The sequence below is a fragment of the Solanum pennellii genome, chromosome 12 (assembly GCF_001406875.1).
Source record: "Solanum pennellii chromosome 12, SPENNV200".
NCBI lineage: Eukaryota > Viridiplantae > Streptophyta > Magnoliopsida > Solanales > Solanaceae > Solanum > Solanum pennellii.
Genome location: NC_028648.1, coordinates 5,880,782 through 5,900,207, shown reverse-complemented (window position 1 = coordinate 5,900,207; position 19,426 = coordinate 5,880,782). Strand labels below are relative to the sequence as shown.

General features: G+C 33.3%; 4 protein-coding genes and 1 long non-coding RNA gene across 7 annotated transcripts in view; 2 read left to right on the top strand and 3 right to left on the bottom strand.

Moving 5' to 3' along the window:
* LOC107005309 (65-kDa microtubule-associated protein 1-like) overlaps positions 1–2,290 on the bottom strand; it is a 4,771-nt gene extending 2,481 nt beyond the window's left edge. Inside the window, exons 1-5 of the mRNA XM_015203871.2 lie at positions 2,138–2,290; positions 1,699–1,785; positions 1,184–1,387; positions 815–1,063; positions 502–717 (exon numbers count right to left, since the gene is read on the bottom strand). Of these exons, the coding sequence (XP_015059357.1) occupies positions 502–717; positions 815–1,063; positions 1,184–1,387; positions 1,699–1,764 (735 nt within the window). The 5' untranslated portion in view covers positions 1,765–1,785; positions 2,138–2,290. The remainder of the gene's footprint in view (positions 1–501; positions 718–814; positions 1,064–1,183; positions 1,388–1,698; positions 1,786–2,137) is intronic.
* A 7,852-nt stretch (positions 2,291–10,142) lies between these two features.
* Positions 10,143–15,199, top strand: LOC107007678. Of its 2 annotated transcripts, XM_015206378.2 has the most exons (4): positions 10,143–10,524; positions 13,889–14,035; positions 14,652–14,692; positions 14,923–15,199. In XM_015206378.2, exons 1-3 carry the CDS (start codon positions 10,264–10,266, stop codon positions 14,682–14,684), a joined length of 441 nt encoding a protein of 146 aa, XP_015061864.1. In that variant the 5' UTR covers positions 10,143–10,263; the 3' UTR covers positions 14,685–14,692; positions 14,923–15,199. The 2 variants fall into 2 exon arrangements, with proteins under 2 accessions (XP_015061864.1, XP_015061863.1); XM_015206377.2 differs by lacking the exon at positions 14,652–14,692 and having other exon boundaries at positions 10,146–10,524.
* On the top strand, positions 10,531–12,017 carry LOC114075239. Its single transcript, XR_003575780.1, has 2 exons — positions 10,531–11,524; positions 11,711–12,017. It is a non-coding gene; the product is annotated as an uncharacterized LOC114075239 (long non-coding RNA).
* A 7-nt stretch (positions 15,200–15,206) lies between the features above and the next one.
* LOC107007677 (grpE protein homolog 2, mitochondrial-like) lies at positions 15,207–18,035 on the bottom strand. 2 transcript variants are annotated; one of them, XM_027913694.1, is made up of 6 exons: positions 17,761–18,035; positions 16,925–17,117; positions 16,641–16,825; positions 16,364–16,531; positions 15,669–15,797; positions 15,207–15,501 (listed from the first exon to the last, which is right to left on the bottom strand). In XM_027913694.1, the coding sequence occupies exons 1-6, from the start codon at positions 17,911–17,913 to the stop codon at positions 15,421–15,423; spliced, it is 909 nt and encodes a 302-aa protein (XP_027769495.1). In that variant the 5' UTR covers positions 17,914–18,035; the 3' UTR covers positions 15,207–15,420. The 2 variants fall into 2 exon arrangements, with proteins under 2 accessions (XP_027769495.1, XP_015061862.1); XM_015206376.2 differs by having other exon boundaries at positions 16,641–17,117; positions 17,761–18,034.
* An 835-nt stretch (positions 18,036–18,870) lies between these two features.
* LOC107007673 (EH domain-containing protein 1-like) overlaps positions 18,871–19,426 on the bottom strand; it is a 6,142-nt gene continuing 5,586 nt past the window's right edge. The window contains exon 16 of the mRNA XM_015206372.2: positions 18,871–19,268. Within this exon, the coding sequence (XP_015061858.1) occupies positions 19,083–19,268 (186 nt within the window). The 3' untranslated portion in view covers positions 18,871–19,082. The remainder of the gene's footprint in view (positions 19,269–19,426) is intronic.

Below are 19,426 nucleotides of genomic sequence, written 5' to 3'. Positions count from 1 at the left end.
AGTGGGGGTGGGGTGGGGGGGTTAAAGTTAGAGAGTGTTTCAAAGAAATGGAGGACTGGCCAAAACACTTATCATCTAGACGCAAGAGAACACTACTTAGACACAGCCGAAGGCCTTAGTTAAATTCCATCTTGATGTAAAATTCCAAATTATAGTGAAAACACTACAGAGAAGCAAATTAGCAATCGCAAGCAATTCCAACGTCAAAAGATAAATGAACTATGAGAAGCTAATAATGATCAGAGGAGAAAATTTCCTTTCATGTACAGAGGATGGACAAGAGATTCCATATACAGCAAGGTACTTAAGGATCCACCTACAGTCGAAAAAAATTTGACATAACTTGTAGGTATGCTAGGACAGTTATTGTATGAGGTCTACCCATTGCTAGATGCAGAGGCGCATAATATTTCAACATATGTCCATTATTGACTGTACATCCTAACTTGGTATGAAGTGTTAGGCTAAGTGAAAGGACCAACTTAAAACAACGACTTTTACCTTCTGCAATCTTTGCTTCTTATCTTCCTCTAGTGCTAAGACTGTTCTAGCCAGACTTGATAGTGTGTCATTGCTTATACTTTTCGATTGTACACCAGTAGAATCGCTCAGGCTTGGGTGAACTTCAGTGGCAGTACTAAAGAAGTCAATGCCGAGAACAGCACATAGATCATGTATTGTGCTCACGAATTCAAGGACTTTGTGCAGTCTCTCACTCTGCGATGTTAAACAAGGATGTACGGTGAGTAGCTCATTGGAGGCGAAACTAGTTTAACAGTTGTAAAGGAATAAATCGACTAAAAGATGGCTAAACCTTTTCTTTTTGAAGATCTTGAAGCTGTGCATGGAACTCATCCAGCTTTTTAAGAGACAAATCAGACTCATCTACTTTAGGAGTCTCTACTTGCTCACTACTCCCTGCAATCTCGCTGCTTATCTTCTCGATTTGTGATTGTACATCCAAGAACTCTTTTACCCTTTCGTCTTTCTGTTTCCACAGTTTTTCCAGTGCCGGTGCTATAGCTGCAAGTTGTTCCTTGATTGATCTTAAATTCTTCTCAGGCTGCAAACAACCCCCCCAAAAAAATTCAAATATTAGAAAAGGTAACAGTCTAATGACTTTCAGCAAAGAATTTTAAATAGTTCCGCCTATCCATAGCCAATCTGAAGTTCTGTCACTCACAATTCCATCATATGTTTTCTCTCCAAGGGCTGATAGCAGCCTGGAGAATTCAACTTTGGCATCTGCTAAAGCCTGAAGAAGGTGAGCCCGCGATTTCACTGCTTGGTCAACTTTTCTATTGTAAACATCCAAGCACTCCTGGTCTATCTGAAGAAGCATCTTATCTCGATTTTCATCAGTTTCACCAACCTCATCCCAAATTTTCTGCATTTTCAGAAAAAAAAAATAAAACCTATTTAACCATCACTCATTATACTATTAACAACTATACTGCTCCAACTCTCCAAAAATGTCGCTGCACTACTTCCGGTCAACATTTTGAAATAATCCGAGCAAAATAGATACCACTTCCGGTCAAAATTTTGGAATAATCCGAGCAAAATAGATAGTACTTTCGGTCAACATTTTGGAATAATCCGAGCAAAATAGATTAAGAATACCGCATTGCTCTTACAACTAATACATGATTTTATTTGTTAAACTATAAATTCAACATGAAAAATAATAGAAATTGCCTGCAACTGCTGTAGTAGAAAACTACAACTTGTTTCTCCATTTTGATCAGCATCCACTCCTCCCATCTTCAGTTACTCCGATCAAACCTGAAACAGACATTAACATATACATACAAAACCAAGCTAAATTTCAAAACACAAACCATATATCGTTTCAAATAAACAATGAAACTCGCACTACAACATAATAATAATCATTTTCCTGTGTGAATAATTGACGAAATTGAAAAGCAGAAAGTGCTACTACAATTGAATCTTCTCCTTATGCGTACAAACGAAGTGATTGAACATAACAATTCGTTAACCAGATTTGACATGTAGTTAAAAAATGCAGTGATGAAATTCCAACATGATCCGTTACATTGTATACAGAAAAAATAAGAGCAAAATAGTACAAATGCCTCCATTACTAGTCGAAAAAAAAAACAGAAATGCTTACAGAGAAAGTAGGGTTTAGTTGGGAGAATATGGCGGACAGATCTGCTTGACTATCACAACTGTTATCAGAATTTGTGTAAAAAATCATCGAGCAGAAACAAGTGTGAGTGATTGACAGTGAAAAGGATATATTGGAAGACGGAAATGTAAATGACTCAGAGATACTCTTTTGCCACTTCTTATGGATTTATTTACCAACATGACACTGTCATTTTACTTTGTTTAAAATGGCCTAGTTCGGAGTCAAATTGAGCAATAAAATTGATCAAAAATTTTAAAAAGACATACAATTTATGTATGAAATCAAAAGAGCAAAAATGCTAAGTTGTTAACGGCGTAAATTGATGAAGGAAGAAACAAGGCACATGACACTGTCATTTTACTTTGTTTAAAATAGCCTAGTTCGGAGTCAAATTGAGCAATAAAATTGATCAAAAAATTCAAAAAGACATATAATTTATGTATGAAATCTAAAGAGTAAAAACGCTAAGTTATTAACGGTATAAATTGATGAAGGAAGAAACAAGGCACTTGACGGCTTATGAATCATGTGTCTTTGTGTATTTTTCCTCTTTAATTAATGTCGTTCACAACGTATCACATAGCACTTTCATCTTTCTGATTTTTGACTTCGAATTCACTTACATAAGACACTTAAATATCTTTTGGTAGCTTGTTAAAATTACTTTAAAGTATTAGTAATTTGGATATTAATTATACAAGCTTTAATTTTTTTTAATTATATTCAACTATTATATATGTATTAGTTATAAGGTTTCTGAATTGCAAATCAAACATCCATCAATTTTATAAATAAATAACTTATTTTCTAACTAGCTATTAAATATTATATAACTTATACTACACCGATAAACTACCTCTTACTAGCTATCAAAGGACTCATATATACCGTCTCCGATATTATTTCATTAGCGGAATAAATGAGATATTTAAAAATTAAATTATTCTTTTATATTTTTAATTAAATAAAATATAACTTTAGTCTCAATTTTGAATTCTAATATTTTATCTCACTCTCAGATAAAATAAATTGATCTCAAAAAATAATTTTGAAATAATGTTATCCACAGATCAAGTGATTCTTAAAATTTTAGTGTCCTTACTATTAAAAAAAAAACTAATGACACATTAGCTGCAAGAGCTTATGATTGATTGAACAACTTGAGATACTAATTAGTTATGTTATATTATTATCCTATAATTAAAATTTATGGTCCTATAACCAGGCAAAATTAAGCCACTACTATATAATTGTATTATTCCATACGGCTATAGAATTTTATTAGGGAATATTTTTTTTTATTATCGTTGGGGTGGAGCTCTAGAAAGTGATGGTGTTAGCTTAATTAATAATAAAAATATTATTCTCTCCATTTTAGTTTATAAATTTATTTGATTAATTTTCATGGAATTTTAGATAGATAGAAATTATTTCAAATTTGTCGTCTTAAATATGCAAATAATCTTTGTGTACCTATAAAATATTTAAAATTAATATCTTATATATGTCGTAACAAGAAAATTAAATTAAATTAATGTCAAATTAGAAAAAGGCATTAAGTACTAAAAAGAAAAAAAAAAGGAGCCTAAGATTTATTTATCACTTACATAGTAAATAAAAGAAAAATATCTTTTCTTGTTTCTTATATATTAAAAATAAATATCTTTTATAACTTTTTCCATTCAATAATAGTTATCCACTATATTATTTTAAAATATCTAAAATATTAATTTATTTTATAAAATCAATGAATAATTTTACACTAAATTTTTAATTTACTTTATTATTAAGTATATTCTTTTTTTATTATTTTTTAAAACATTATATTAATTATAATAAAATTACTTTTTTATTTATAATTCATAAAAAATAAAAATTCTAGAGTTACAATAAACTCCAAAATTGTTGAACTTGTCGAATGATTACCAATCAAAAATTCAAATTTGTAACCAAGTTTTGTGATGTGAAAGGGGCGTGCAACTACGTAATTAAGGTAGATAGAAAGGGTATATGAGTAAAAAAACAAATGCGATGTTAAAATAATTGAAATCGGTTTGCGTTGATGACGGGCAAAAGTGATGGTGAACACTTCTTGGTGTCATCACGAATCAATAATCTTAATGACTTAATGCTAACTTTGGAGACCTAGTTGTGTAAATTCAGCATTATAGATTCAACATACGGGTCCACGTGTCTCATTGAGGGCATACGTGTTTTCGTTAATTTTAAAAAATTATATATATATATATATATTTTTTTTTAATAAAAACGGATGATCTTTAATATTTATTTTTTTACAAAATTAATATATAAATGATGATTTTTTTCTCTTCAATTCTTGAGAGTTATTAGTTTTTAAAATGTAATTTTAATTAATATAGAAAAATTAAATGATTAATTAATATTTATTAGTTAATTTAATAAATTAAGATTTATTAATTTATGTACTGGACACTTGACTTTAAAAAATAAATAAATAAGGATACACCTAAAATTAAAAATATTGACATATAAATAGGAACAAATCAAGTATTTTACTGGACATTCAAAGACATTAAAATTATTTGGGTGCGCTGATTTGTATGTTGCACACCTTTGAGGTGTAAGGGGACTGGACCCGAATCCTATTTACTATATTATTTTCTTGTAGATAATATTTTATTTTGATCCTTTCATATAATTTACTTTGATTAAAATGATTTTTATTATTCTCTCCGTCCCTTTTTACTTATTCACTTTTGAATTGACATACATATTAAGAAAATAAATAATGATGTAATAAATTTACTATTTTATCCCTATTAATTATGAAGTGGATGAAAAATTTTACATTTTTAAAAGTAATTAGTCATTTAATTGTGGATATAATAGATAAGAAAATTATCCTTTCTTAATTTATCAAAATGGACAAGTAATTAGGAATAACTATAAAAGAAAAAATGAACAAATAATTAGACACGAAGGTAGTATATAATAAAAAGATATCATTTTGGTCATTTACACTAAACTTAAATAGATTTATAAAAAAAATTCTTGATAGTGATTCTCCCTAAGACTGGTCAACGGACCGGAACCGGTTCACCGGATCGGAATGAACCGGTACCGGATCGGATCGGAACCCGTTGATCGGTATGTTGACCGGTATCAGGATGAACCGGACCGGAATTACCGGGATGATTCATCGGTTCCGTCCCGTTCCACTATATACCGGGATGGAACCGGAATGAACCGGAACGGACCGGGATGGAACGAGACGGGATTAACGGGACGATATTTTTTGGAATTACGAAATATAATTATTTTTTTTATTTTTTAAGTATAAATTAATAGTTTTTAAATTTATACTATAATTTTTTACTTAAGTTTATTTTAAAGATATTTTATTAATTTTTTTGTTGTTGTTAAGTTTGCAAGTAAAGTCTAATAAAGTTTTCAAAATTTAAATCTTTTGAAGTTTATACTTTATAAGTTATTACTTATATTCATTAATATTTATTTTATAAGTTATATTTATAACTTGTATCTTGTAAATATTAAATAAATAAAATTTGTAATTTTAAAAAAATTAAATTAAAATAAGGATAAAACAATTACAAAAATTAAAAAATATCAATTTAATTTATTTAAATTTGTAACAAATTACAATTTCAATTTACAACTATTAGTAGAGTACATAGCTTACGCAGCCACCTTCTAGGAAGGGTTCTGTTTCAACTATGTCTCGAATGTAATACTAATAGTTGTATAGTCCCGTAAATCCTCTTTCTAACTCAGCTATGGATTGATTGTGATCAACTTCTGGTCTTGGTAAAGCTCGTTGACGATCTTGAATTTCGATGCCATCATCACTACCACATCCAATAGCTGAATCTATGAAAAGTTCAAATTGACTATCTAACTTTGGAAGTCCTTGATTTCTACGCTCAGCATTTATCCAGTCTCTAAATAACACTGATATCTCCAGGCTGTCTTCTGCTAACGAATATCTGTGGTCTCCAATTTGAAATCTTGCCGCGCTGAAAGCTGCCTCCGAAGCTACTGATGATCCTTGAATTGCAAGCACATCCTTCACCATCCTACTAAGTTTTGGATATTGAGCTCCACGATTTCTCCACCAGTTCAATAGTTCCGGTATACCATTATCGTTTGTAATATCATCTGTACCCTGTTCAAGATATTTAACAAATTCACATTTATTAGAAGAGTCAAGACCAAGTTTATGTTTCACTCGTCCATGAGCACCTACTTGATTCGTAGACGTTTGAGGATTTTCAACATTATCTAAGAATGAATATTTATCATACATTTCTTTTGCAAAGTATTTTATACTATTTTGACATGTTACCAAATCAGGTTCTTCTTCAGGTTGAATATCTAAATTCTGATAAATGCATTCAACTAAAGCTTTTGCACCATATTCTTTATATTCGGGGTTGAAAAGAAGTGCAGTTAAATAAATTTGAGGAATAGGAAAAAAATATTTTTTAAATTTTGTAATCATAACTTCAATAGCAGAGGTGAATAAAGTATTTGTTTTATATTCAGAAAAAATAGATGAAATCTCACATATGTGTATTAAAATTTCAGAAATAGTAGGATAATATATTCCAGAAAAAATTTTAGTAGCATCATAAAATGATTTCAAAAATATTCTAAGTTCATTTACTTCATCCCAATCACTATCATTAATTTTAAATTCAGGATAAGCATTATGATTATTAAATAGCGTAGTAATAGGTTGCCTATATGCATAAGCAACTTCAAGCATATCATAAAAGGAATTCCATCTAGTTTTTACATGCTTCGGAACTTTTCTAAACGGAAGTTTAAATGCATTACAAAGTTCTTTAAATTGATTAATTCTACTACTACTATTCATATGAAAAATGTAAAAACAAGCATTATCAATTTTATCACAACTATTTTCAAATAATTTCACACCGTCACTAACAACCAAATTTAATATATGCGCGGCACATCTAACATGAAAAGCATATTTACTAATAGGACAAAGTCTAGGTTCTAGCATATTAATAGCATTTAAATTAGCAGAGGCATTATCTAAAGTAATACTAACGACTTTATCACAAAGACCGAAAAAATCTAAAATTTCCAACACAGTAGTAGCAATATAAATTCCGGTTTTTTTCTTTTGACAAATTTTATAACCAATAATTCTTTTTTGTAAATTCCAATTATAATCGATCCAATGCGCAGTAACAGTTAAATAATCAAAACCATTAGGACTACGACCCATATCAGTAGTAATAGCAACTCTACAATCCATTAGTTCAAAATAGGCACGTAAATATTGACAATGTTTTTCTTGAAATTCGAAAATATCTCTTTTTACCATGCTTCTTGATAAACCTTGAAAACTAGGATTATATGTTTCACGAATATAAGCAATAAAACCCGGATGTTCTCCAAAACTAAAAGGTAAACCACAAACAACAACCATTTTAGCAAAGTTTTCACGATCACGATCCTTGTTATAGGTTCGATGTGTAAGAGGACCACTTGGGTTCGAAGTATTTAATTCACTTTGAACCATATTTGATCCTCTAACCGATTCTTCAACATTACAATTTTCAACAACTTCAAGAGAAGACATATATGCAAACCACTCTTTACTATGCTTGTTAATCAAATGTTTTTTCAATCCCCTCGTTGAACCTCCAGTCCCACCAGATGTATATTTAAAATGTTGTTTACAAAGATTACATATACTAAAAGTTTTTTTTTCATTCAAATAACAAAATTTCCACACATGTGATTTTAAAAAACGTTGTACCTTGGTCTTACTTCTAGTTGGAATAATAGGGGGACGAGTAGTTCCAACCGGAGGTAGAGCTTCAACACCTATACTATTGAGGTCGGGGCTAGTTGGTGTATCATCTAAATCTACTTCTTCATCTAAATTTAATTGTTCATCCATTTCCACTTCTTCATTTTCTTGATTAATACCATAATGTCTTTCATAGAGTTCATGGGGAATCATAGGAGTATCCGAATTAATATTTATAGGATCGGGACGGGAAAAACTAGTTTCATTCACATGCGTAAATTTATCTGTATTCATTCTAACAAGAGGAATTTTAGATTTAGAAGAACTAGCACCTTTATTAGTTTTTTTAACTAATTTTTTTACTGATTCTACTAGACCTTTTTTACTTCCACTTTTTTTAGAAACTCCATGATATAAAATTATAAATTACAAAATACGAAACTTAACAAGAACAATAATATAACAAGAACAACTTACAATTTACAAATAATAAATACAAAAAATAAATATAAGATTAGAGAGTGGAACGAAGTTACCAAACGTTTGTGTAAGAACAAACGATTATAATAAAAATTAAAATATTGATGTCGAAACTTGAAATTTGAAGAAGATTCCTCCTCCGAAATACACCAAATGACCAAATGACCAAATGATATAAAGAATTTAGAACTGAATTGAATATTGAAAATTTAAAATTTTAGAATTTATAATCCGTAATTGCTAAATCTTATAAGTTATAAATATGAATAGAAATATATATTCTCTCAAAGGCTCAAACTTATGTTTGTAAGTAGTAACTTTGTATATAAAATTTTTAGAAATCAACTCTAATTTATAAAACAAAAAAACTAGCGGTTTTAATTTTTTCCGTTTAAAATGACCGTTGTCCGGGAAAAGGGTAGGGGGCGGGGGGCGGGGGGCCGGGCTGCAGCTGCAGACAGCACTGCAGCTTTATCAAAAGCTGCAGAGTGCAGACTGCAGACTGCAGGAAAGCAGGGGCGGGCAGGGGCAAGTGTCAAAATATAAAATATAATTTATAAAAAATATAAATATAAATTATATAAAATATAAAATATAAAAAATTAATATATATTAAATAAACCAGACCAGAACTGGACCGGAACGGAACCGAAATGAACCGGGATGAACCGGTACCGGTTCAGACTATCCCGTCCCGTTCCGTAGGCAACCGAAACGGGACGAACCGGAACGAACCGGAACGGTACCGGTATGTCCCGTTCCGTTGACCAGTCTTAATTCTCCCCCCTTCCCCCAACAACCAAAAAATAAAATAGAGTGGCGAATTGAACACATCCAACCATCTATTACTGCATATTTCAGGTAAGGATATAAGATTGTAAGGTGTTTTTCGTATAAAAAGTGGAGGAAGGTAATCAAAGATAGAGATAGTGAGGGAGAAACATAATGAAAAAGAAAAAAGAAAAGAAATTGAATAATTTAAAATAAAGTAAAAATGAATAGCGTGTTATTAAAAATTTGACGTGGATGATGAATTGTATTTTTATTGTGTGTTTAAAGTGCATGAAAAGTCAAAAGGATTTAAAATATTGTGTTTCGGTGGCTTCGAGAGTTCAGCTGGCAAAGTCGTGAGTAGAAAAGTCTATTTGACAAACGAAGCCAAGTATAAAGGTCTCTTACGTCATTCCGCCTTTCTTAATGTGTGTGTCTAGTCAATACGTAGACAACTACTATTTAAACTTATCCAAATGAGATAGTAAAAAATAAGAAAAAAAAACCCAAACACACAACTTATTTAATGATATTCTCTAAAATTCTCTACCATTTGAAAAAGTTAAAAAAAAATCCTACTCTCTTATTCTCGAGTACATCTTTTTTACGTAGTGTATTAGTCAGATATATCCCTTTACGTTATGTGTCGAGACATATGAGATGCATCAGGACGTTGCTTGATGTATCTAAAACAGAGACAAGTTTATTCAAAACGTTGAAGGATATATCTAAAATCGAGAAGTGATATATCAGCACATTTTAGAATATATCTGAATTTTACCAAATTTAAGAAATTTTTGTAATTTAAAAAAAAAAGTAAGAACGACGTTGCAGAAGTGGAAGTCTTTTTAACACTATAAAATTTGCGTAAACTACCGAATAAATAATGTGGGACCGCCAATAAACTTCTTCAAAACGACGTCGTGAAAGCTTGTTGCAGGCTTTTTGTAATCGCGCCACACAGCAGTGAAGCAGACTGGAAGCTTTTTCCCAGTCTCTGCTTATACTAATCACCTTCTACTTTTTTTCGCACACAAAATTTTCTCTGTCTGCGGCTCAGAAGAATATGGAAGGAGTAAGTTCTAGAATCGGTCGGGCCTCGTCGAGGTACGGCGGCACAGCTCCAGTTTTTAGTGGTCCAGTTAGAAAATGGAAGAAGCAGTGGGTTACTACTCAGCCCAACAACAATCTTCGTGGCACCGGCAACACTAACAACGTTACCGGACCTAAACTCATGCTTTGCCGTTGGACGCCTCTTGCTTCCGTTCGTTCTGGAGATTCTACTATGCCGGAAAAAACTCCTAAACGGAAGTTCCGATATGCACCTGTAAGTTGACTTTTTCGTTCTATTAGGGTTTAGCTACCATTTTACTTTCATTTTTCTATTCGAAATTTTGGATTTCCATCTTTCCTGTTTTTTTTTTCATTTGTTGTTTGGATGTTTGAGATGCTCTGTCTATTGGTGTTGTTAGTGAGCACACATTGACAATCGGTGTTGCTCGTATGTAAAGCTCCCCCACCTTCAATAAGGTAGCAAAAAGGGTGGGAGCTCTTAACGAGGGGTTAAAAGAAAAAAGTGAGCACACATTAACTTTTTTTCATGAAGGATGTTTCTCTTTGCTGTTTAGGATTTAGCTTCAAATTTTTTGGTTTCCATCTCTCCTGGAAAATAATTTTGTTGTTTCGGATGTTTGAGATGCTCTATGTATCATGTATGGGAGTTGTTAGTACGGCCCAGTTCTCCGCAAAGTCGTAAAATCATGTATGGGGGCTGAAGCCTGTCCAGTTCCGGAAGGTCAAGGAAGTTGGTGACCTGATGATAGGGGAGACCAAAGCCCCGGTGAAGGGCAGTCTAACTTTAACGGTTCTAAGGTGGTGAAAATCCTTAGCGGGGTTGCTCATATGGGAGACCGAAGCCCCAGTGAACGGCAGACGTAACTTTAACGGTTCTAAGGTGGCGAAATTCCTTAAGCGGGGTTGCTTGCAGGGGCAGCAGTGGCTCATTGGCAGAAAATTATATGAACAAAGAAATTGAAAGAAAATTATGATAACGTGAAATATCAATTGCTTAGTGTCATCTCTTCAGCAGAGGCTCACATTGATAAGTATTAGAACCTTGATGACGATACTGAAGCGCAAATAAAGCGAGGCAAAGTGCTCTTTGAGCCTTGCTTTAGGGCTTAAGCACACCTTTTTCACGGTGCTTGAACAGTTCAAGTGTTTGGAGTTGAGTGAAGATAGGTTGTGGTGACTGAAAAATGCTAAAGGGATCTACATTGCCAAAGATTCTTTATGTGTTGCTGATAAGAGCTCCCAAAATGATAGAGGTATGTCACCCCAGCATCTCTTCATCACATGTTCGGTTGGTGGTTAAAAGAAAAAGTTTTCGCCGTATGTGCGTTTTCCAGAGTATTTTATTGTGAAGCATAGTCATGATTTTTTCAATCTACTCGTCTATTCAACAAATTAATTACAGTTCCTCACTTCTCGAGAATTTATACATCCCTTATCAGTGTAGGGATAGCTATCTCTCGAGCACTGGTTTAGGTTCGGCCTCAATGGGAAAATAAAATGGAGCACCTAGCACCTAACAACACATCTTCGCATACCAAGAACTACGAGATCACCACTTTCATTCTGGAGTGATGGAGGGATTGTACCATTTGAGCTGTTTTTTTCTTGACTCAAAATCGAAATGGGAGCAGGTTTGAAAAGAATCTTAGAGTGTCTAGAGTTGGACCAGGAGGGTCTCTTAACGCCTTCTTTTTATTCGCATCGGAGTTATTTGACAAAGACTTGCCAGGGTAAGGAAGAAGGGGGCTTGTTTAAAAGAAGAAAATCTGATGAAGAGAGGTATTCAGTTGTGTTCCAAATGCCATCTTTGTGGCAGGAACCTTAGACTGATTGTCATATATTCCTACACTGGAACGTGACTGCACAATTTGAGGTATCGGTCTATGTATGAGAGGATTTCATGGGTAATGCCAAATCACTCACTGCACAGGGCCATCTCGATCTTAAGGCTACTAAAGCAATCGCTTGTCCCTATTTTTTCTCAAAGATGTGTCTCTCTCTCTCTCTATATATATATATACACACACACACACACACACTCACACACACACACACACATATATAGTTAAAAGAAAATTCATGTACTGATAACTTTGAAACTAATTTTTTGTATAAAAAATAGAAATGAGAAATTGAATATTGTTTAATTGATTGTAGTGTCATTTCTAGATTTTCATGTGGCTAGTTAATTGTAGTATCATGTGGCCATGTATTTTGTTCTCTAGCTCATTTATATTTTGACAATTATAATGAACCAACAATATTGTGTTCTTATACTTTTCATTATTGAATATTCTTAAGTTGGTCAAACGTTCAAACATTCTACATTATGTGATATCTATTATGGTGTGTTTATAAAAAGACTAAATTTGTTTTGGTGTCTTGTTCAAATTTCAAGCACTAAAACTAATCAACACTATTTTAATGGAGTATTGTTTATTAACTTATCAAATTCATCGCTACACTATTTTAATATCATTATATTTTTAAAATTTTGAGTCATGTTTTATCATGACAACTTTATATTAATATAATTTTCATTGAAAATTTACATTATTTGCTTTCTTACTCCATAATGTCTACATATATTCCGCCTCTCCAGGCCTCATTTGCAGAATTACACTAGTGTATTATAATTATTCAATTTGTATTTATCTACTAAAAAAAATAGGGACGGCCCTGTCACTGGATCTACTAAAATGTTGAAGTAGGGAGAAGGTTTGCGTAGGTAGAAAAGCATATGGATGTAATGTTTGGAGAAAGAAATCTGAGATGCTATGAACATACCGGTAGCTCAATCGAGAAGATTAAGGTGAAATCACTTCTATATTTCAATTTTTGGTGTATAGAAGAATACTCATTAGACACTATCAATTTTGGAATCTTTGTAAGTAGAGTTTTAGCCTGTTCTGTCAGTTTTTTTAATCTCTTGTACGCATGATTACTGCATATTTTTGCGCAATATATAAAATCTCTTACCATTTCAAAAAATGATCTCTTTTCTGTTATGACCTCTTGAATATGCGATAGGATTAGAGACAAGATATCTGAGACAAGGTTGGAGTGGCTTCAGTGAAAGGCAAGAGGCGGGAAGCGAGGTTGAGATGGTTCGAGCGTGTGATGAGGAGATGCTCGGATGCTCCCCAATGCGGAGCTGTGAGAAGTTGACTGTAGATGGTTTCAGGAGATAGAGGTAGGCTGAAGAAGTATTGCGGAGAGGTAATTAGGCATGACATGACCCAATTTTAGCTTTACCGAGGACAATGATCTTAGGTAGGAGGTGGAGGACACTTATTAGGGTAGAAGGCTAGTAGAAAGGAGCGCATTGTTCGTCCATACTAGTAGGCATAGTATCTTATGCAGTTTCTTGTTCTTCTGTCTCTATTACTATCTATTGTTTTTTGTACTTCAACTGTCATATTATTTTATTGTGGTATTGTTCCTTGACGATCATGTTAGTTTTGTTACTATCTGATGGTTCTTGTACTTTCACTACTATTTATTGTTTTTCGTTGAGCTGATGGTTTATGAAAAACAACCTCTCTATAGGGGTATGGTTTCGTACACTCTGCCTCCCCAACGCCATTTTCTGTGTTGTTGACCTCTTGAATATGCAGATTGTTGACTTGGAAGAAAAGAAAAATGAAGTTCCTGACAACAAAGCTAAGTTGAGGAAGCTGAATCAAGCTATCACAAGTGCAACACCAAACGATAATATCTTGACGAAACAAAGCATGAATGATATCTTTGATGACGATTTTGAGGTAATATTTTGATCTTTGTTCCCTTTTTGGAAAAACAGTTGCATTTCTGTTGTCTATGTTGTTTTATATTTTCTTTTCTACAAGTTTATGTCTGCTCTCCTCTGCTCAATCTTCTACTTACCGTTAATCAAAACTTAAATAAGTTTTGATTCGCTTGAACGATAAGAAATATCCTACTCGATATGTGGTGAAATTCCAATAAATTCTTCCCAACTCATGGTTTGTCCTTTTTAATACGCCAGCTTGTTATTATGTGTAAAAACTAGGACTCTATAAGTCCTCAATAATCAAATTAATTGATATCTAAATCCTAAATCAACTAGGGTTGATTAGATGAATTCTCCATATCGACTTCGCGCTGGTCAGGTTCATTTCATTCCAGTAGTAAATAATTTACCTCAAGACAAATTAGGAGTTATCAAAATCTCACACTTATTCATACACAACTACTTAGTCCAATATATGATTCATTTGTTGACATTGTTAACTGTTCTAGCTAATTATTCCTTTTGATTGTAAGTTCCTATTTTGAGTATGGGAAAAAGTTCTGATCTTCTGGTGAGACTCTCCGAGGTATTTTAAGTTTGCTGGAATAACTCCTTACATTTTGTTTTAGCATGATCATCATACAATCACATGGACGGACTAAGGATCCATGTAAGTTCTGACCTCCCATTGAGACTCTTATGTCTTAGGTGCACCTTAAGCTGAATTGTGGTCATTTCTAATCTTGTTGACTACATCCATGTGATTTCACTTTTTGTGCCTACATTTGAAATATTATTATTTTTTGGTTTCCTGGGAGCACCAACTAAATTCGAATCGTGCTTTGCAGGTGGTGCTCCACTACTAACCTAAGTTAATGAAAGTTTTCTCGTGTACTACAGGAACTGAGGACAGATCAGACTGAAAGTGAGGTGGATTATGACTTGTACTTGGAAGGCTGTGATTGAGGCCCGGAGGAATGGAAAAGATAGGTTGTTTATTAACATAGATGGTAGTTGTATTTAGGTCTAAATGGTTGTAAATAAAGCTCTAGATTTTGTGCCAACTTGGACTCAAATGTATAAATGATTGTAAATACAATCCCCCTCTAGTTTCTGTGCCGACTTACACTCTAATGTATAAATGATTGTAAATATAATCCCTCTCGTTTCTTTTGAAGACTTGCTATGATAATTCCCTTTATTTTGATTAAGGCATCCTTCATTTATTAACAGACATTGTTTAACACTGTAAAAACAAAAAAAAAAGTATTTAAAAAATTGTAAACTATAACAACTCCGTGAAGCACAGCTCCATTGGAGGATCTGGAACTAAATTCCTTTTCGAACATGAGCCGGTTCCACCTAGTTAGAGATTTTCGAGCTCCAAAATCTTGGGTTCTAACCCACCTGTTTAGCCATGGCTACCGTTACACCAACTTCAGCTGGCCGAATGATTCGGTCATGCAAGGTGTACCCCGACTGCAACAAGAAAGGAAGTCATATCTGTCAAGTCATTCGACTTCAATGAAAAGGGATGTCTAAAAGTACATTCTAGATTTGCATTAATCAATAAGGATAAAGTGCATGAAGATTGAAATACCAAATAAAACACACGAATGTCGGAGAAGAAAATTCCTGACAGATACCTTGAGGCAGACAGCGACCATGCCAGGATTCCTTTTAGGATCTGGTACTTGAAACACTGCATTATGCTTATTTGGATCAAATTCTTCATTTGTAGGATCGTATTTTCCCACTCCAAATTTTTTGAATACCTGAAAAGTAACGACATGTAAGCCAAAAACAACATTCCTTGCGAAGGTCTTTCAAGACAATTAAGCCGAAGAAGCAACAATAAATAACATAGACCAGAATAAAATAGGAAGGATTACAAATTCAACCCCTTGAAGTTATTGAACCTTACATTTCAATTGGAGCAACAATAAGCGTTCTACTGGGATTTTTCCAATATCAAAGAAAAATGTTTGGATCTCCTCTTCCAGCTGCATGTGTATATATATATATAGCAAACTGCAAACCTTCTTTGCTTCTCTTTCATTTCAGAAGCTGGTTGTGGCATTTAGCAGAAGTGAATGAGCAGCAATGGTTCTATGGCCAAAATCCGTAGGATTTTAAGGGGTAGTTTTTGGAACTATCTTGTTGAAATTTATAATTATAATGTCATCCAGAACTCAGCCTTAAAGACCTAAAGTTGTTTATACTGTAGATTATGTTTGTACAAAAAAGGTTCAAGTGTTACTTCCATAGATGAATTCACAGTCTACCAAAGCAGTAAAAGAGGAACATAAGCCATGGACTATATTTAGGTGAAAAAGTGTACCTCGGCAAGCTGTTTATCAGTCATTTCAACACCTTCAAGAAGTGTCTTCAGAAGTGGCACAGCACCAACAGTATCCTTAGATTCATCAATTTTGGAGAAGCTCTCTTTTACAACAGAAGAAGCCCGTCCCATATTATCAGCAACATCTAGAAGTGCTTTCACAAAATTCTGCAACAAACATTTACGCAAAAGATAAGAAAAAATCACAAGCACAACGCAATATACTAACAAGTAAATGCAGGACTATCTGGCAAAGCATGTGTCTAGAAAAACTAACTTGAATGGCAAACTTCTTGGAATTTTCTGCTTCTCGTTTGGTTCTGTTCATGAGATTCTCCATCTCCGCATAAGATCTAAGAGCTTTTTCCTTCATTTTCTGAAATTCATCATCTTTTATCTGTAGGAGTTCTTCCTTCTCAGCCACTAGTTTCACCAAGTCATCCCTAGAAAGATCCTCCGTATCTAAATCAGAATCAGAATCAGAAGATACAACTTGTTTAGTACGTCTTCTTCTTCGTTTGACATTTTCATTTGTGTTATCATTGGATGCCAAATCAGGACCTGATTCATCATTTTCCTCTTGACCCTGAGAATCAGCAGAAACTGAAGCTTCACATTTTTCACTCACTTCTCCATTTTCTTTTGTGCTTTCCGGTTTGCTTTGGGACTGAGATGCCTCTTTTTCATTATGCTGAGGGGATGCAGAGGATGAAATTCTAAACTGTTGCAATAGAGATTCACGGAATAGAGTAACCTGATTCACCATTAGCAGAACCAACAATATTTAGGTGCATATGGAAAATGAACATTTCTTCTTTTGACAAGTACAGAGTAACTCATACATAAAATCTCAAGGCATCAAACTTAGTGGAACGTTGATTTTACAGTTCGAGCAACTTAAAAGATCTATAAGTTATCTAGGCACTATACAGTACTTTGATTACAGCAAAATGAACAAGTTAGCCAGGTAACTATTTTCAAATTATGTAGGTCTGGATGTCCCTTTGAAACCTGACAGAGCCAATCCAACTGATAAACATCTTACAACTCCATAACCAACTTCATACCAATCATCCCAGGAACAAGCTCCAAATATTGCAAATTATCTCAAAATAGTTGTTTCTAAAACTAAGTAAGCTAGCAGCAGCCAATTAAGGTACTCCAACATCTGGCACCATTAGAAGCTCAAAGTTTCAGTAAAGGTTTCAAATGATTGTTTTGAACAGTCTGATTTTTTACAATATTCTGTTGATACACCAATATCAACGATTCAAATAGATGCCTATGAATATGATACAGGTAAGTTACGAGTATTGCTTAAACCCTAGCAAAACCCTACACATAAAAAATCGATGAAAAATGAACAACTTCATAAGTATTAAGGCATAACATCAAACCTTCTCTTTGAATTCACGAAAGGAGTGGAACTCAGATGCAAAAATGGGAACGTATTGTTGCTGTTGCTGTTCTCGGGAATAGAGGAGCAACGAGCTCCGGCACTGAGCTACGACGGATTTTGGGAAACGAGATGAAATTCTACCAACCAACATTTCCAAATTCACAGTTTGAGCTCAGATTTGGAGAAAAGGAGAAGTGAGAAATATGGAGAAAGAGGTGAATAGTAGTGTTCAGTTCATCGCTTGTGAGAAAGAAAATTGTGAAATGTCGAGAAAACCCCTGTCTTGTTCAACAGGGTACTATACAGTAGTCCTTTGTTAAAAAAAAAAAGATGGACTATTTTCGTTTTTAATCCGTCTAAAAAGTCTTCTATTTTTTAAAATATTTTAATTTTTAATTTTTCACTTAGCATATTTAAGATCATAAATTAAATAACAATTTTTGTTTATTTTGCAAAATTTTAATCAGAATCACAAGATTTAAATATGTTCTTTATTTTTTTAAATTTTGTGTTAAGTCAAACTAAATCGCTTTTTTAAACCGAAAAAGTATTATGATTAATTGTGAAAGTAATAAGAGGATGCCACTATTTGTCATTTTTAGAATATACTTCAGTTAATCATGGAACCATCTAGAAAGTAATGGAAAATAGAGCAACGGCCCTCGGAAACCCCAAAAAGCCCCTCACTTTTTGTTTACCTGACCAATTTTTTCTGCCCATCTATTTTTTTATTATAGATATTATTATAGATATAAAATCTTAGTTTTTAATATTCTTTTTTCTACTATATTAATAGCAAAAAAAATCAAGAATCTCACATAATAAATAAACTTGTGCACTAATTTTGGATGTTTGACAAATTCGTAGTGTTTGAAACACTTATCTTGTTAACTTGAAACAACACACTTAAATATCAAGCCTAATCCGTTAATGGAAGACATAAAATGTTCATAAGGATATTGTGTTACGTTCGACTTAAAATATGATCATGAAATTAAAGATATCAAAAACTCATTAGAGACATATCATAAAAAAAAACTCCGTGGTTCACTTAGTGGAGTCTCTGAAAAAGGTAAAGTGAATGCATAACTTACCACTGCCTCGTGAATAAAAATATAAAAACAACACAAAAGTAAAGATCTTCCCGGATGTATAATTCATAATGCAGTCTTATTTACCATATGATAATATTACTTCAGTACTCACTATTAAGCCCAAGTCTCAATGTGGGTGTAAGAATAAGAATACAAGATCCATAAAATACTAAACATCACGTCCGGTGCCAGCAATTACTCTATGCTATATCAGCTCTGTACCTCGTTAATCGTAAGGATTTCTGAAATTCTTGAGAAGTTCAGGGATGTCATAACCCAGCATGTCATCGACGGATTGTATCAACTTGGGCTTCAACTTCTCAAACTTATCAATGTTATAACCAATCAGAACTTCCCTGAAGTGTTCGACGTTAGGAAAATCCCCAGCTGGTAGATGGTGTTCCTTTTGAACCTGTTTTGATAAGTCGGAAATTAAGACACAATACACTAAAGCTCCATACAAGAATCATGTCACAAGTCCATGAAATTGCTCGTTGGTGCTAAACATGCATGCACGTTGACCACATATCATATGTATGTAGATTTGAGACGGACAATAGAGGAGGGGTG

Excerpts from the sequence above, each read along its gene's own strand:
- LOC107007678 (XM_015206377.2), top strand. The coding sequence starts at position 10,264 with ATGGAAGGAGTAAGTTCTAGAATCGGTCGGGCCTCGTCGAGGTACGGC. Across the intron at positions 10,525-13,888 it reads GGAAGTTCCGATATGCACCT|ATTGTTGACTTGGAAGAAAA; the intron begins GTAAGTTGACTT and ends TTGAATATGCAG. Across the intron at positions 14,036-14,922 it reads TCTTTGATGACGATTTTGAG|GAACTGAGGACAGATCAGAC; the intron begins GTAATATTTTGA and ends CGTGTACTACAG.
- LOC107007677 (XM_015206376.2), bottom strand. The coding sequence starts at position 17,913 with ATGTTGGTTGGTAGAATTTCATCTCGTTTCCCAAAATCCGTCGTAGCT. Across the intron at positions 17,118-17,760 it reads TTCGTGAATTCAAAGAGAAG|GTTACTCTATTCCGTGAATC; the intron begins GTTTGATGTTAT and ends ATGGTGAATCAG. Across the intron at positions 16,532-16,640 it reads CCAAGAAGTTTGCCATTCAA|AATTTTGTGAAAGCACTTCT; the intron begins GTTAGTTTTTCT and ends TGTTTGTTGCAG.